This window comes from Musca vetustissima, unplaced genomic scaffold (genome assembly GCF_032173495.1).
Source record: "Musca vetustissima isolate MV318-11 ecotype Yass unplaced genomic scaffold, APGP_CSIRO_Mvet_v1 utg16895, whole genome shotgun sequence".
NCBI classification, from domain to species: Eukaryota; Metazoa; Arthropoda; class Insecta; order Diptera; family Muscidae; genus Musca; species Musca vetustissima.
The window spans coordinates 253,197-271,610 of record NW_026883302.1 but is presented as its reverse complement, the minus strand read 5'-3'; the positions used below and the strand labels follow the sequence as shown (position 1 = coordinate 271,610).

At 31.6% G+C, this 18,414-nt stretch overlaps 2 protein-coding genes across 2 annotated transcripts; one reads left to right on the top strand and one right to left on the bottom strand.

Moving 5' to 3' along the window:
• Positions 1-169: 169 nt before the first annotated feature.
• On the top strand, positions 170-764 carry LOC133330152 (adenylate kinase isoenzyme 6 homolog). Its single transcript, XM_061538625.1, has 2 exons — positions 170-218; positions 270-764. The coding sequence occupies exons 1-2, from the start codon at positions 170-172 to the stop codon at positions 761-763; spliced, it is 543 nt and encodes a 180-aa protein (XP_061394609.1). The 3' UTR covers position 764.
• Positions 765-2,350: 1,586 nt separating this feature from the next.
• Positions 2,351-16,216, bottom strand: LOC133330144 (probable cytochrome P450 301a1, mitochondrial). Its single transcript, XM_061538617.1, has 7 exons — positions 16,097-16,216; positions 5,230-5,380; positions 5,044-5,156; positions 4,621-4,814; positions 4,350-4,551; positions 3,023-3,185; positions 2,351-2,920 (listed from the first exon to the last, which is right to left on the bottom strand). The coding sequence occupies exons 2-7, from the start codon at positions 5,377-5,379 to the stop codon at positions 2,351-2,353; spliced, it is 1,392 nt and encodes a 463-aa protein (XP_061394601.1). The 5' UTR covers position 5,380; positions 16,097-16,216.
• Between the last annotated feature and the right edge of the window lie 2,198 nt (positions 16,217-18,414).

Genomic DNA, 18,414 nt, shown 5'->3' with positions numbered 1-18,414 from the left:
AACTTTAAAGAAATATGAAGTCAGAGATGCCATATTTTTAGTTCAATACAATTATTCACGGAACTGAGCATAGAAAGTATTGGTTGATTATTTGTTCAAAACTCGATTTATACATCTCTTATGCACATGTTTGCTTATTGTTTACATCGCCTTTAATCCAACTGAAACCATGAGCAGCGACGAAGTAGTTGATCCCTTGCCCAATATTTTAATAACTGGTAAAATTTATTCAAAATTATTTTCTAAAATAAAAACTAAAAATACAATTTAACTTCCAGGCACTCCCGGTGTTGGTAAATCCTACCTCTGTCAAAAACTCCAGGAACAACTGAAGTTCAAATGGTTGGATTGTTCCAAAATCGCCAAAGAGAACGACTTCATTGAAGAATACGATGAGGAATATGAATGCCCCATTTTGGATGAGGACAAACTTATGGACTATATGGAACCCTTAATGCAAAAGGGTGGAAATATTGTTGAATATCATGGTTGTGATTTCTTTCCCGAACGTTGGTTTAGTGCAGTCTTTGTAGTAACATGTCCAAATAATACCGTTCTGTATGATCGCCTTAAGGACAGGAATTACAATGACAAAAAACTGAAGTCGAATATTGAATGTGAAATATTCGGTACAATATTGGAAGAAGCGAAAGATTCATATAAATCCGATATTGTATTCGAGTTGAAGGGTGAAACGAAGCAGGATGCTGAACAAAGTTTAAAAACTATTAAAAATTGGTATAAAGCATGGAAAAGGAAATAAATGTTGAATTATGAAAAAAAAAATAAAATAATGTGTTTAACTGGTAGATATTCTTTATGGGAGTAAATGCCTTGTCCGCCTCTTGCAATCTCCATAAGATAGAGTTTTGAATCCCAGTCTGTTGTTTTTATAACCCTTTGACCTTACCCCTTAGCGGACAATGCCATACTTTCCCCACTAATAAATAGTTGTCCTTTTTTATAAAAATATTAATGTTTATTATTATAATATGGTTCCTATATAAATAATCAGCCTTATTCTAGATGTCAATTCCATGTGAATTTACTCGCTCTTTCCCTTCGCCTTATTCTGAACAACATTTTCCAGTGAATTTTTTCGCATTCTCGCTTTCGCCTTATTCTGAATGAAGTTCGAAAGCGAAAAAATCCGCTTTGGCGAAAAATTAGGTATTCTGAATTACAGATGAGATGAAATTTTGTGCGAAATTTTTCGCTAATAAATTTAAGGGGAGTTGACTACAAAAACATAAGTAATAACTATTTTTATGAAAAATATTTACACAATACTTATTCTATGACGATTTAGAATATTATAAATGATAGTAAGCAAATTTTAAACTGGAAAACAGCCAATAAAATGCCATTGGAAATCCTATTGATAACGATGCATGCTGCCAAAGAATGTATGAAGGTAATAAGGAATATTTAAGTCGAGTTTGATGCATTTTGGAGGCGAAATACAGACATTTGTGTGAGGATCTGTCTGTCAAGAAAAAAATTTTAAAAATTATGGAAAAACCAAATTTGCCTGATGAGCCGCTTAAGAGTGAAAAACTGATATAAAAATTATGAAAGAACAAAAAATATTTTTTTTTTCAGAATTATCGTGTGCATGATTTGAAGGAAGAAATAAAGGAGTAGGAGCAAATCATAACATAACTGACCACTTTAAGAATTTGGGGAGATAAAATATCAAAATTAAATAAAAAGGCACACAATTATGTAGTGAAATAATAAACTGTGAATTAATTAATTAAATCGCAGATTTCTTCCTATTATTCGTTGTGTTTTTGCCATCATAAAAAAAATGTTCTTTTATTTGTAATCTATTGTAGTTGTTGCAACAAATTGCATCAAAACAATGAACAGCTGTTTTACATGCCATATTGTAGGTTGCCATATTTTCAAACTTTAATTTATTTTCTTTTAATTACAAAGCATTTATACAGCGGATTCTTGATATTTCACATTTGTATTGCTATAAAGTTTAAATAACAATAAAAAGTAACAATTTTTAATAACAAAAATCAATAAATAATATATTGAAAAATATTACACAATTAAATTACAATGGGGCAACACACATTGCAACTTAAATTACAATATGGCCACACACAGCGCAACTTAATTTACGATATGGCAACACGAACATTTTTTTCAACCACCATTTTCGAAAACTCGAATCTGCATCTCGCATTTTTTGCGTCTCCCTATTCATTCAGAATAAGGCGAGAATGTGAAAGCGAAAAATTTTTTATATGCGAGATATCTCCCAGCGAATATCCAGAATAAGGCTGAATATATATACACATGTGGTAATTAAATTAAAAATAAAATTTAAATACAACTAATACTTGGTCATTTTAAATTTCAATGGACCATCGGGAGCATACATAAATGTGACAGCATATTCCAAGGGTTCATGTTCATATTCCAATTTGTATGAACGTAATAGTTTTGCCAGTAGAATTTGCATTTCTAAATCGGCAAAACGACGACCCAAACACATACGGGCACCATAGCCGTATGGCAGTGACGCGAATGGATGTAGTTTACCCTCAAAACCACCTTGACTGGGTTTTAGCCAACGTTCCGGTTTAAATGAGGCAGCATCTGTGACATATTTTTCCATATTTCCCGTTACAATTGTGGGGAATACTGCTTGGACACCCTTTGGTACCCGATAACCACTGATAACTGTATCTTCTTGCAATGTCCTACCATTTCCAATGACTGTACTATACATTCGGAAAACTTCCTTAATGAAAGCCTTTAAGTAGTGCATTTGGTCGAGTAGAGGTAATGTAAGTGGTGTCTTAGGATCGGGCATCAATCGTTTTAATTCTTGGTGGACTTTTTCCTGTTGTTCTGGTCGTGTTGCCAATTGATATAACATTGAACATACGGCCATGGAAATCTAAAACAAAAATTATAATAATTTAATTATTCTTTGGATATTAATAAATACGTGGGACCACAGTTTTAAATCCAATAGGCCTCCATAACTTTTCTAACTTACCGTATCTATACCGACTAGAATTAAATCCAAAGCCATAATTGTGGCAATTTTTTCATCCTTCTGTGCTAATATAACTTTCTCCAGTAGAGAAGGTTCTCCGTGCTTGCAGGGTCCTTCAACCTTTAGTCGTTCAGTGGCTGATTTGATATATTTCATGCAGACTCTAAAAAAATAAAGAGGAAAATAAATATATTATTATTATTATTATTATTTATTTTCAAAGACTTGTTACCAGGCTATCTAGCCCATTTTGTATTGGTACAAGCAATCTACACAACATTGATTCTTATGACAAATAATATAATAATTAAATCTTAATAATTAAAATTAAACCTAAAAATTAAAATTAATATCCCAATTACGCAAATAAAAACATATATATGCTTCACGAAAAGTAAACCTGATTCGTACTACTATAATAGCGTCCTCTCTTAAGAACACTTATTATCAGTTAATTGAAACCGATAAAAGTATATATATTTAAGAAAGGACAACATACAAAACATATTATTGTCTTATACAATACTTACAGTTATGTAAATATTAAAAAGCATAATATGTATTAAAGAGTTAAATAATGATCCAGAAGTTTTTTTTTATAACTTTTAGTACATAACGAAAAAGACTTTAATGAAGAAGGTAAACAATTATAAAGACGCGCAACTCTGACATGAAATGCTTGACTTAAGTAGGGGGATAGGCGTGGAATTATGATCTGTGGGTTTCTAACAGATCTTCCAAAACTGAATAATTTGCACACAAATTCAGGTTTCATACATTTTTGTGTTCTATAAAAATGTAACAGCAATCTAATATTAATATAAGTGAAAAAAGAACACCCTAAAAACTGGATAATATACCCGGACAAGTGTTGTCGACCTTTAACAGAATATATGAACCGTACAACACTATTCAACACCCCACGTAACTTTCTCATGACAATACCTACTGTCCCAGAGTATACTTCTATGCAATACAAAATCACTGGCATAATAATAGCATAGACAACTTTAGTTTTAATATGTAATGGAAGTGATAAATTTAGATTGTAAAGCTTTCGCAGACTAAGATAAACCTTTGAAATAATTGAATTTATGTGAGCGGAAAAAGACAGTTTGTCATCCAGAACTACACCAAGGCAATTTAAGTTGTTCACAACCTCAACCGGCATATTATACAATGAGATTGTAATAAAATCATTTTTAAAATTTCCAAATAGCATGGATTTAGTTTTACTGGTATATATATACAACGAAAGAAAACCTCCATCATGAGGTAGGTATTCAAAATATATCAAATAATGAAGGTTCTATATATGACATCTTACTCCACAAAGAAATTCATATTTTTCACATAGTGGGTCCACAACGGTGTCGGGATATAACGCCAATAGGGTGCCTTCAATTCCAATGTGGCCACATTACGCAATGCATATTTAGCTGCATTAATAATTTGTTGAGGTTCCGAGTCTGGGGATAAATCTGATTCTAAACAACCCAAACGTGCGTCCAAGGCAACACGACCAATACCTATTAAAAAAAAACAAATTTTTTAATACATTTTCCAAAAAGAAATATCAAAAAAAAATGAAAACCCACATTCTAAGGACCACTTGTGAATTTCGTTATCAAAATCTTCGGGTAATTCGGAATTTTCATCGAGCAGAGTTTCACAGCGCTTTAAGAAATCATCTGTTACAACTTCCAAGGGTTGTAAATAGCGGCGAACTGTTGATAGTTGCAGTACAGGCTTTTGTACTTTTGAACGGAATTCACGCCATGGTTCACCGTGACTGAAAATAAAGGGGAGATATAAAAAAAATATAATTTCAAATAATTTTAGTTAACTTTCCAAATTGTTTTTAAAGAAAACTGAGATTATGAATGAGAAAGGAGAAAATGTGAGTAATAAACGCTGAGTTTATAGATGAAAAATGAGAGTAATATAAGTATTTATGAACTTCATTTTCCTGCACAAAACTCAATTTTCTGTCAACAACATTTTTGAGGTCTTCAACTTACACTCCCACAACACCACCCAATTCACCAAAGAAATCTTTGCGCACCACACTTTTATATTTCACCAAACTGGGCATAGATGGACGGAATGGAGTTGTACCCTCGGTACGATAACACTGAAAGTGAGAAGAATGGAAGGAAATTTTAGTTTAATTTGGAAAATGATTTTTTTTAAAACAATTGTCTTACCTTTTCAATTTCATCGACATCATATATAAATAGTAAATCTGGTCTTCCAATTAGGCCACTAAATTTAACAATTTGTCCATATTGTTCGTAAAGTTGTGATGAAATTTTGGCTACATCGCCAATGGTATATTGGCCAATGATGGGCATCATTCTGAAAAGGAAAATTGAAAATTAGATTATTTTCGGAATAAAAAATAAGTACTTGTAATAAACTATATAGAAAACTATTCGGCCGGGTTGGAATTTATTCCGCCAGTCTACATTAAAAGCCTTATTACGTGATGGACTGACTGAATAGAGTTTTTCCTGTAGTAAACCTGAAACCGGGCTTAATAAAGTTTTTCTTATAGAAACCTTTTTTTCAGCCGGGCTGAATACAGTTCCTTCTATAGTAAATATTATTCAGCCGGGCTGAATAAATTTTTATCTATAGGAAAACTTATTCATCTGGGCTAAATTAAGTTTTTTTCTATAGCTAACCTTATTCAACAGGGAAACCTCATTCAGACGGGCTATATACAGTTCCTTCTATAGGAGACCTTATTCAGTCGGTCTGAATGGAGTTTTTTCAATAGGGAAAAAGGAACGACAAGGTTTGAAAAAGAAAAGACCTAGGGGTGGGTGGCAGTATCAAATCGTGTACCTATATACCTCAAAGCTCACGGAAGCTCAGGGAATAGTAGCAACCTTTGTGCGATCTCAATTGTAATGTCATCAGTTTCGGTCGGTAAGACAGGCAGATATGGTTAACATTTAAAATGTCATTCTGATTAAAAATATGAATGACAAATTGAATATACACACCATATAGTAGATGTCATTAAAAATGTAGATCTTACTTTTATGGCCATTAAAAACTTAAGTAATTTTGGGATCCGATCAATAAAGTTTTATAATCGGTCTTGCCGTTGAGCAACTACAAAAATTCCCATCCTCTGCTATTCCATAAGATTTATTAATCTTAAAAGATATCGAAGGTTATTTTGCGTAGCTAAGGTGTGGTCATCGTATGGCATTTTTGGCTTAGATGACACTTGAAGCGTAAACGTAAATATCAACAGACCGTAGAATTATTGAATTTATAGAAATATTTGGATATTTCCAAAGGTTATTTTAATTCACAACTACTTCATATATTAGAGAAATGTGCAGATGTGATTGAATGAGAACATTTTATCTGTGTGTGGAGGGTGGTTCGGGGTTCCTCATTCCCCGAAAATACACAATAGTGAACTCAAAAACAATTTTGCGTATTTGTTAATTAGAATAGATTTTTAGAATATAAATGTTAATATATGTATAAAATCGAAAGTGTTAATTCTAAGGTACACATTGAACTCTAATTCTAAAGAGATGGAAAACGAAATTTGGTATTTGGCATATACCTTAAGTTGTTTATCACTATGTATAATGGGGAAACGGAAGCTATTACTCTATTTCGTGTTATATTGCATTATTTAGGTTGTTTTTGGTTATTATTAATGTAAAAATCATAAACAAAAAAATAATAAATAAATAAAATACAAAATAAGCTTGTCACACATTAATTGATAATTATTATATCGATCTATATCATGACAGAGCTACTCAACATCAATTAATATTGTTGATAGATTTTGTTTTGATTTTGTTGGCCCCGTCAATATTTTGTTTCCATCCTTCTTTTGTTGTTATTTTTCATGATTTTGTTTTTTGCACATATTTATTGTATCTGTATGTAGTTAGTGTCAATAAGGTGCTAATTAAATTGATTAGTCATAGACATACAGCGAACAAGCACAACTTAACATTAACTTCTCATGTTAACCGTCGCATCATCGATAGGTAGTAACAACATGATTGTCAAACAATTAACACATTTATTCAAGGTCATGGTTAAATGTCCAGCAACCCCATAAGGTAGCAGCAGCGTTACACTATTCCCTCCCAGAAAAAAAATAAAGAGATGATCTGCCGAAAGACATAAATTGACAAATCATTATCAGACATTTTGTGACCATTTAAACTAATTTGTTATTAATATATACAAATATTGATTTGAATACAATGTTGACATTTTATGCATTTATTTTCTTCATTCATCTGCATAAATACAGTGGACCAATGTTAAAATGATGAGACTGGTCAGATGACAAATTAGGGTATTATGGATTGTATTCTCTTAAAATAAATTGTCATGTAAGAAAACAGCTGACATGAAATATGTGTTCGTTAAACATGGAAATTTACCAATTACGAGAAAAAAATAATATTTTTAATAATTTATTTTCCAAAAACTTTAACAGTACATTGTCTTATTACTTTTTTAAGTATTTTAACAAAAAAGAGACTAAAATGATAGAGTATATTTTTCTGAAATTAAAAACAAAACGTTTTAATTTGTCGTTTATAGTCGGAAGACGAAAAACGTCATTATCGATAGTAATTTTGTCACTTACTTGCTATCTGTATGATCCAATCATCTGTCGTGGCATTTTTTTTATTCAAATGTCCATTATATCAAATAGTTTTGAGGTAGAAAATACCGAAATGAATTGAAATTACTTCATTATAGCAATTAATATTCGTGTCATGTGTGATATTCACAGTTGACCAATAAATATGCCATGACTTTGTTTGAGTGGTATTCAGAAACAAATTGTGCTGGATTTTTATAAAAAATAAACATTTTATTTGAAAAATTTAAGTGAAAAGTTGGAATTATAAGGATGACATACTTTTAATTGTGGAATATGCGCGCTATTCATTTTAAATACAACCCACTGTGTTGTCGATTATGGATTGGTCCTATTATATGCTACAGTTATATGACGTTTTGCCAAAAAGTGTAGAGAAATATTGAACTTTTATCCTATAGCTTTGTTGTATATCATACATCTCATTTATGCTCTTTAGATTTTTAATATTTGATACAATTTTGATAGTCGCTTACAACTGGGACATGTTCGAAATTTTCCTTTGATTTAGTAATTATGACGTGGAAATCACAGCTTTTCATTCAGAATGGTAGCTGTTCCATGATGCCAAGATATGTACCAGTACAAATAAGTAAAAACTTCGCAATGCTCGACCGGGTAAAACTTTTTATAATACCCAAAATGAGAAGTATTTATTATATGGGAGCATCAACTAAACGTTAGCCGATTTACCCAATTTTCAACATTGATCTGCGAAAAAAATACACTTGGTAACAAATTTTCTATTCTCGGACATCGGCATTGTCAGACGTATCGAGCTGCAACGACTACAACTTGGCTAGGTCATATTGTGAGAATGAATGAGGATGCCCCAGCACAAGAGGCATATAGAAGAGAACCAGCTGATGGTTTTCGCAGAAGGGGACGAATTAGATGGAAAGTTCAAATGGAAGACAACATAGCTGAACATGGTCTTTTTTAAGCTCGGCTTATGGAACGTAATTTCTGCCACAAGCCAGCTAAGAAAGTAAGTAACAAATTTTCTGTAATCTATCACAATTCTTTTTGTGGGTGGTATAAAAGGCAAATATTCGGCGGAGCCTATTTTATAATATTCTAAGCAAACTTTGGGTGTATGTAAAATATGATTTTAAAATTCACACTTATGAACCCATTTATAAATAAACACACATTATTTTTACACTCGATAGAACATTATTTACAAGTGGACTAGCGGAACCTCATTTGTATAAAATTGGAAATGTTATGTAGTAATGTTGCTAGACGTTTGACTTTGCTCTAAGAAGCATTTTGGGGACTTTAACAAAAAAAGAGTTTTATTCGCCAGTTATTGGGGGTTGTGTCAAACCATTAACACATCTCGGTGGTGAAACTTTCAAAATATAAAAAACGGGATGGGGGATCTATGGGAGCTAGATGTGTTAGAAATTTTCTGTAAATATGTTGTTTATACTTCAGATCCCGAAATGTCAAATTGCAGCCCTTTTTGTTGGAACATTTTTTCGGAAACCTTCAAAATACTGAAAATGGTTCGGGATCGTTATAGGGGGACAATTTCAAAAACGTTCGCCCTCCAAGAACCATAATTTTGCCCCGAAATGTGGCAGGAAATACATCTAAAATCTTCAAAATATCGAAAGTGGGATGGGATCGTCATATGAGAACTGTGTCAAAACATCGACCTATATTGCAAATGTTCTGTAGAGTTGTTATCGCACTCCGAAACCCAGGAATATCAAATTAAATATACCCTCAAAATACCGAAAATTGTTCTGAACCTATATGGAGCTACATTGATAATAATGTGTGAATATTTATCTTCAAAAAACTCAAAAAAATGTTTTTATATCCTCAGCCTTATAGCTAATAACCCTTTGATACGGCAAAAATATGTTTCATAGAAATATTGGTTTTAGACCTCATGTTTCTTTGAACAAAATCTGTTTCCGAAAATTTGGACCCATCGACCTTATTCAACTGGTGTTAATTCAATATAAAACGAATGGAATGCCCAATGTCCAAACCTATATCATGTCCGAAGATGGGACCCATCGATCCACTTCTTCTGATACCTCCCTCACAAACAATCAAACATATATTTTTATAGAGCAACTTCTTCTGGTATACCTTATATAAAGCGAGAGAGTTGTAATTCCGTCGAGCTTCTTAAATTTTACATGTGTACCATTATCAGGTGTGAGCTGTGTTTTGGGAAAGTTACGGATTTTTTAATCTGTTCTCAAATTTATTTAAATTAACTCAATTCATAAATTTGATACAAGCTTAAATCAAAAATCTATGATTTATAAAACATCTGCAACTTTCTCCGCAAATATTTTACATAATAGCTTACAACAAACCACCATCAAACTAATGTGCAAAAAGGGGCGTGCCGGAATAAATAATAACCTGGGTGACACTATGGTAAAAGTTTGCTAGGGAGAGTTACAAATAAAAGGCGAATATGACTTAGACTTTTACTCTGATCAGGAATATAAAGACTTTGTCGGTTTTCATCAGAGAATTTCGAGGTGTTGCAAATAGAGTGACAAATGTAATAGCCACTCCACGTTATATTATATATAAAAATAACCACTTTGTTTCTCTATTGGTCCATTTAATCTTTTTTTGCTCCGTAAGTTTTTTATAAGTTTTGCCAGATTTTCTGTACAGGAATCTGTACTGCTTCTATTTCTGTAAAGCTTACATTGTTGCTAAGGGTAAATGTGTCAAACAAAAACAAAAAAATTGGGTGTGTGCAGACCTACAAACCGGTAACGAATATAGGAAATAAATTCCAAAACAAAACCTTACAATATGATGCTTTAAAATGGTATGCCTGTTGATGAAAAAATTAGTTCAAGGTTATTTGAATGTCAAGGTATCATAGTAAATATAACAACATGCCCCGCGTTTGTCTGTATTTCGGGGTCAAACGAGTTATAAAAAAATAATATGGATATTGTTTTATTTTAAACTACATCATTTTTAAACGATCTTCAAAAAATAGAGTATTCCCAACGTCATCACAACACACACGCATTCATGTGTAGATAGATATGACAACGAAAAATCATATGCATAAATTTAACTTAATTTAGTGTCAGTAAGGTGTTGACCATTCGCTGTGTAAATTTTTGTGAATGAGATGCATATTTTGAATTTTTAAGGTATTTCAATTCTTCTCAAAACTAAATCAATAAATATTCGTTATGATAATCTAAAGTGTATACAAATATTTATACAAGTCTGTGGATGAATATTCCTCATTTTATATAAAAAACCATGACAACAAAGGCGTATAAAATTGATTTGCAAAATTACATACATACATACAAATATAGACATTGAATTGATGGTACGTGTCGGGTTTTGTTAAATGGTTCATGTAATGCACCTGGGGGCCAATACTTGTCATTATTTACCAAAAAAATCTTCAATTATTTACATACACATAAATATACATGTGTGTATATACGTCAGTATTTAAATGTTAAATCCAAAATACCACACAAAAAACAATCAAACAAAATTTGTAATGCTTTGTGCTATTTATCTAGCCATCTTGATGGCTTGCCGTCTGTCTGGTCGCTACGTGTGTGTGTCTGTTTGTTATTGCAGTATTTGTTTATTACGGCGGCTTCACCGGTCTTAACAAGCAAAAAGAAAAATTAGTAGTGAATGGAGTGAAAGCAGCAAACGCTGTTTCATAGCCCCCACCGAATTATGCGTGTATATCCGTGTGTAAACCAAACAGAAGCGTTATTTTGATTAGATTTATATATGAAATTATGTTTTGTGTATTTTTGTTGTTATTGTCATAATTAAAATGATATATAGCAAATTTTTGTTAGGCAAATTATTATTTTGAAAGCGAAAATTATTATCACTACTGAAGTTTGACGACCACTAATAAAACATTTTTTGATTTACAAATTTCAATTTCTCATTATTTGCATCTGGCAATTTAGAGAAACATATGTAGTTTTGTTTATAGATATGTATGTATTTCAGTTTTTGTTGTATATTTGTTTGTAGAATATGTATTTGTAAGAATTATGTATGTTTCGTTTGCTAAAAACAGCGTCATTTTTTGCATGCAGTGGCCTTGTAATGTAAAACAAGTTTGGGTCTTAAGTCTTTTGTTTTTTCGTCATGCATGAAACTTGTCAACATGGTGTTGCGGATGTATGAAAATTTTTTTTGTGGTTATTATTATTGTAAATGAAATTTCGTTTTTGGGGAATATATATTTAATGTTAAAATTATAATTCATTTCTGGATATTGAACTGAGAACAATTTGGTTTCTTTCTACTGAATTTCTGATGCTTCCATTCGTTATGTTTTATTTAATTTCAACCTACAAAAATATCCCGTTAAATGCTGAAAGTTTCGATAATTGTTAAACTGACAGCTATCAGAAGCGTCCACAGGTTGCATATAGTGAAAAGCCTACGGGGAGTAAAGCTGAATGATATCAGAGGCGTCTATAGGTTACAGATTGTGGAAAGTCCAGTTGAAATCATACGGGGTTTGGAGGGAAAGTCTCAGAGGAAATGAACTACAAGTGCCAATGATCCCAAGATCGTCGAGACAAAACTTGAGCCCCTATACGAGGGCAGTTCTTTTGGAAACTTCCATCTCTGTTATGAACACATGTTAATTTTTGTTTCGATCTGGCTACTCTTTCATATAGAAACAGTTGTTCAAAAAAGACGCTTCTGCAATTTTTTACAGCTTCTTCGTTCCGAACTTCCCTCGTAGTGAAAAGCCTACGGTTAATAAAGTTGAATGCTATCAAAGGCGTCTACAGACTACAAATAGTGGAAAGTCCAGTTGAAATTATTCGAGGTTTTGGGGAAAATCTCGAAGTAAATGAAATACGAGCCCCTATATAAGCATTTTTAAGGCCTTAACTCAAATCATGAGGAATCATGCGTTTATTCGGAAGTCCAAAAGTAACTACTCGAATAGTACTGTGAGTGACTTGTTGAATAAAAAAATCGTAAACCGCGTTGAAAGGTAGCTCAAGAGAACCTTGTACTGCAAAAAAATGTGAGTAGCCAAATATATCTGGAAAATTATGTTAGAAATTTCTAATCCATCTGAACCTTCGAGGGGGTTGCTAAATGACGAGAAATCCTTGCTACCATCTACCAGTGGAAAGAAAGGTTCGGAGTGTCTAAGTCGTCCAAAAGGAGAAAGGAGGCTGTAATACAATCCCCCCGAGCAACAATCTCAATCCACCAATTCGAATGCGCAATAAACTTCATAAAAATTTGCAAGCTTTCAAATACTTGAGTCTTTTTGTGGGAAGTATCACGAGGTGTTGAACGATATGACCTAACTTCGACCTAACTAACTTTGAATCACTTCGGATACAAAATGTTTACAACTAATTTACATTTGATAAAAAATTATGTGGGGCAAAGTTCCATTCGGTACCAGAAGGGGTGTGCCGATTAAGTAGATTTAGTAAAAATTTTGAGGTCAAGTCGGACTTATTTTTCAGAAAACTTTTACCATTTGTTGGGTAAATTATCGGAAGCAGTGGACCGATATTCTCTGCCATTGAACTTGTTTACAGTTTGGAAGAAATATGTATTTGGATGGGTACCACCTATACTGACGGACCCTCATTGTATCTTTGAAGCATCATTTACATGAAATCGGAGAAAATTATTTATTCAGAGCTTTATTTAAATATTCTCTACCATTGCACTTGTTTATAGTTTTGATGCACCATTTACATGAAATTGGAGAAAAATATTTATTGAGGGCTATATTTAAACCTGAACGGATATATTGAAAAGTTTTTACACATTCTTCTAGAATGAATTCGTTAGCCTGTGAAAAACATCGTATCGATGGATAGGCTTAATATTATAATGACATAGAAATAAATTATATATGAGAGCTATGGGTAACCTGAACGGAACAAGGATGTTCCAACAGCAAATTTTTGATTATCTATCAAACTGATCATTACTACCGTATTACTTCGCGCAAATAGAACAAATCTTATAGGTTACAATATTATATATTGACGGTACGACTGTTGGAGGCTTAGAAAATTGTGAGCAAGTCGTGCCCATAAATCCATAACAACGGTGACCCTCTAAAACCGATCTGAACCGTCGAGGATTGAATAGAAAAAATTTATAAAAATTTAACAAAACCTTCAAAATAGTGAGGTAACAGAATGTAGCCTGAAATTACTCCCTTAATCTTCTGACATTCAAATTTAAATAGTTTATTCATATACATATAATATTTTAATTAATAATTATAAAAAGAACATTCGACATGACCTTACATACATACATTTGTAATTATATAGCCACACATCATCGTTGAACTGTGGAACCTAATTTTTTGTATTTACATTAAACAACCACACATAAATGTATGTAGTTTTATCTCACATGTAAAGCCTAAATGAAAACCAAAAAAACAAAAGACTTAAGACAAAAACTTGCTTTGGCAATGTTGTCTGCAGTTCCATGCGAAGATTAAAAAATTACTAGCGTATATACAGCAGCATGAAAACAAGTTTTTAATTCGGCTTTTACAACTACAAGTTTTATTTTTTACAAATAAACCGAATGAAAAAACAATTGCATGCTTTTTTATTGTTGTTTATTTCCTAGAGGAAATTCAAGTTAAAAACCAAAAGAGAAAAATAAAAATGCCACAAAAGATGTGTGAACTATAAAAAAAAGATTTATATCAATACAAATTTGTATAGAAAAGTTTCAAGTTTTTACAATTTATTGTGCGGCATTTTTTATTTGAATGAATAAATGAGAAACAAAAGACTTAAGACACAAACATGCCCAACCCTTTTGTATAACAATTTCGGTGATGGACCCGAAATAAATTTGTGTAGGTAGGTATATGTATGAATGCAAACAACAACAAACAATAAATCGTCACTTTGTTAGCGATGAGTGCATCCATCATTTTTTTTGCCTTCTATTTTTTCTATGTTAGCTTGACCTTTACTTTCTCTTTAGTAAGGGGTTTTTGAGAATTTTTCTTGGTAAGTAGCATAAAATTGTGTTCGTAGTTGTGTTAATTGAAACTTAGATGGAGATATGAAAATTGACTTCTGAAACAACAAATTAATTTAAGTCAAATTTACTCCAAGTCAAAATACATAAAAAAGCAAAATTGATTATGAATTAAGAGGTGAATTAGGAGGTTATGAAGAAGTTCGTTTCGACTTTTATCCCCATTAAAACTATGTTTTTGTTGTAGTTGGAATAATTGCTGTAATTGCAATTTACATTACTAAATTATCCGTGTAGAAAAATAAAACACAATTATAATGAAAAAATTAAATGAAATCTAACAAAATTATACCAAAATCTGAATCGATTAAAAGCAATCTTGGGGCAAACCATCCTATGCAAAAATTCATATTAATCGGACATACATAGGGATTATTGGTGAACCATTTATATGAAATCGAATAAAAATATATATGAAAGCTGTAAATAAATCTGTTCCGATTTAAAGCAAACTTGTCACATTTCATTCTAGACTCAATTCGGAAGCCTGTACTTAACCCATATACAATTTAGTAGCCTCTACAAAATGTCGTGTCGATCTGACAGATATAGCATGATTGAATCAAAATTTACATAAAATCGGACAAAATTATATATGCGGACAACTGTATGCTCCAATATGTTGTATGGAAATATATAAAACAATTTACAGGACCATAGGGACATATTGTTCTATAGAAAAAAATCACAGGTACAATTCTATAGAAAAAAATCACAGGGTCAACTTTTTTCCTATAGAAAAAAATGCACAGGACTACAGGGACTATTTTTTTCTGTAGAAAAAAAATCACAGGGACAATTTTTTTCTGTAAAAAAGAATTCATAGGATCACAGGGACAATTTTTTTTCTGTAGAAAAAAATTCACAGGATCGCAGGGACAGTTTTTTCTATAGAAAAAATCACAGGGCCACAGGGACTATTTTTTTCTATAGAAAAAAAAAACAGGACCACAGGGACTATTTTTTTCTATAGAAAAAATCACAAGACAACAGGGACTATTTTTTTCTATAGAAAAAAATCACACGACCACAGGGACAATTTTTTTCTATACAAAAAATTTCACAGATCCAAAGAGACTATTTTTTTTTCTATAGAAAAAATCTCAGTATCACAGTTCCTAAGGAACAATTTTTTGTATAAAAAAAATCACTTTAGTGGCCATCTGTAGAACAGATTCTCTTCTGACGAAGTCTATCCACGCCATCTATGATTTTGGCATGCTCTAAGTCTTGTACAAATACTACAATTTTCATGGTTTGGGTGAATTTTCCTCATCTGAGATTTGCAAAATTCAAATTTATGGATATGTATTAAATTCAATAAATTAATTTCATTCAATATGAAATAAACTTACCTCCAGGTATTACCCAATATGGGTATTGGTTTTGGTCCAGGTATCTCTTCATATGGCAAAGCATTTTGCCATTCACTGGTGTGATGTATTAATGGCACCGAATCGTCATGTTCATATATGCTGCTGTCGGTGTTGTTAGCCAAATGGGGGCAAACTGGTGGAACAGCAGTTGCAGCACTGGAAGAATTATCACGTTTACCAGCAGCAAGCCAATTTGATTTCCAACGTAATGCTGTTGTCGATAATGGTGATAATGTTGATTTGCCTGTTGTAACTGCCGTTGCCAATGCTGTTAGTGTGTTAGCGGTATTACATGTTACACGCATTGTGCTCAATGACAATGACAAGGCAGCAGCGGCACTCATGATTGACTTGGCGTTTGGATTTCTTTTTCCGTTTATGTGGTATGAGCCAAGAAACACAAAATTGAAATTAAAATCAATTAAGTAAGCGAACGAATATTTATTTTTGTCTTCTCTTTCTGTAACACCAAACTTTACACTTGAAAATAAATACTAATTTATATTTTCACTGTGATTCACTTTTTTTCGTTTCGTTTTTTTTTTAATTTCTTATTTGTGGTAATTTTCTAAAACAACAAATTATAATTATAATCCACGTAATGTCGGTTCACCGACTAAAGACAAGAAGAAATTTCCGTGTGGAACTTTGTGGAAGACTACACCGATCAGACGTAGCAGCAAACAACCCGTTGAGTTTGCTGTTCGAAAAACAACTGAAACCGAAAGCTACAATTGTTCATTCGGTTCGGTAAAATGAGCCGAAAACATATTTGCGTGCTGTGTGCGAACAAAGTTTATGGCTAACAGCATAATAGAGCTTAGCTTGGTTGGTTATGTGTTGAGTTTTTGTTTGTTTATTGTTGTATTGTGGTGTAGATAAATATACGATATTGTAGATAATTTGAGATACACATTGCATGAATGTGTGGGGTGAAAAGTTTCGAATCCTCACACAGAATGAGATATGACTCTTTTAGCAAACAAAATGGGATCTTGGGTAGATATAGGGGACCAAATCATGGATAAAATTCACACCACATATTTTTTTCGGAAAAAAAATCCACAGGACCATTTTTTTCAGAAAATAATGGACTATTTTTTTCACAGGACATTATTTTTTTCTTTAGAAAAAAATTCACAGGACCACAGGGACTATTTTTTTCGCATAGAAGAAATAAACAGGACCACAGGGACTATTTTTTTCAATAGAAAAAATTCACAGGACCAAATTAAAGCTTAGTCTTGAATTTGGCGCTCATATGGGGACTTTGTCGAAAAGTAGAATTGTATTTAAGAGATTTTACGATCGAGCTTACGCTTTGGAATGATTCTGTTATTTTGATTAGAATTTGTGGCAGTACCTTTAAATTATCGGCAATTGGGCTGTACCCTTTTAAATACCTGCTGTGGAATTTCTGTTTTGTTATTAAGTAAAATATTTATATTTTTTTTATTTTTTATATTTACCTGTTTTTTTTTTTTCAATTAACTTCATAATTAATATTATTGTTTTATTTTAATTTTTATTTATTTTTAAATTATGAAAATAATGTTTGGGATGGAATAATAATTGGCTCTTGTAACTGTAACTTATTTTCTAAAACATTACAAATTGAGAAAAATATTTAGCATTTTTCATTAAGGACAAAAATAATAACTTCTTTTATTCTTCTGTTTTCTTTTATTTTGCTGCAAAAAACTTAGTTATTTACATATAATACCAGCTTATATTTTTAAAGGGTACCCTTTTCTATACATATAGAAGTTTTAAATAAAACTCATTTATTTGTTTTGTGTTTCATTATACTTAATAATATAAATACCAGCAAAATCTTACAATGATGTTTGGGAAAAATCGTACTCTCTATCGAATAGCATATGCATTAGCATTGAAAGAAATCATTATCGTTGATATCGTAAAGCAATTATTTTCATAATTTATAGTTATAATTTTTTATCGTTTAAATATCACATAAAACATAAATTAAAATTTTAGCCATAATTTTTTTATTTTTGTTTTTTTTATTTTATAATTATTTTTAGTATTTTTTATTATATCCCAAACTTGAATTAAAAAAGTATTTTATTCAAACTGTTAAATATTGTTGCCTTGATTATTGTATATATTCTATACAATATGTTATTAATTGATGCCAATAATATACCAAAAGTTCTAATTTATTATTTCGTATATGAAAACTGAAAATTCTTCATCGTTTTTCAATATGATACACAATGGGATAATCTTTTTTACAAAAACGAATTACAAATTAAAAATAATAAATAGAAAACATT

Coding starts and splice junctions, on each gene's coding strand:
- LOC133330144 (XM_061538617.1), bottom strand. CDS start 5,379: ATGATGCCCATCATTGGCCAATATACCATTGGCGATGTAGCCAAAATT. Junction 4,815..5,043: donor TTGGGTGGTGTTGTGGGAGT/GTAAGTTGAAGA, acceptor CTTTATTTTCAG/TCACGGTGAACCATGGCGTG. Junction 2,921..3,022: donor TTCTAGTCGGTATAGATACG/GTAAGTTAGAAA, acceptor TTTTTGTTTTAG/ATTTCCATGGCCGTATGTTC.
- LOC133330152 (XM_061538625.1), top strand. CDS start 170: ATGAGCAGCGACGAAGTAGTTGATCCCTTGCCCAATATTTTAATAACT. Junction 219..269: donor GCCCAATATTTTAATAACTG/GTAAAATTTATT, acceptor AAAATACAATTT/AACTTCCAGGCACTCCCGGT.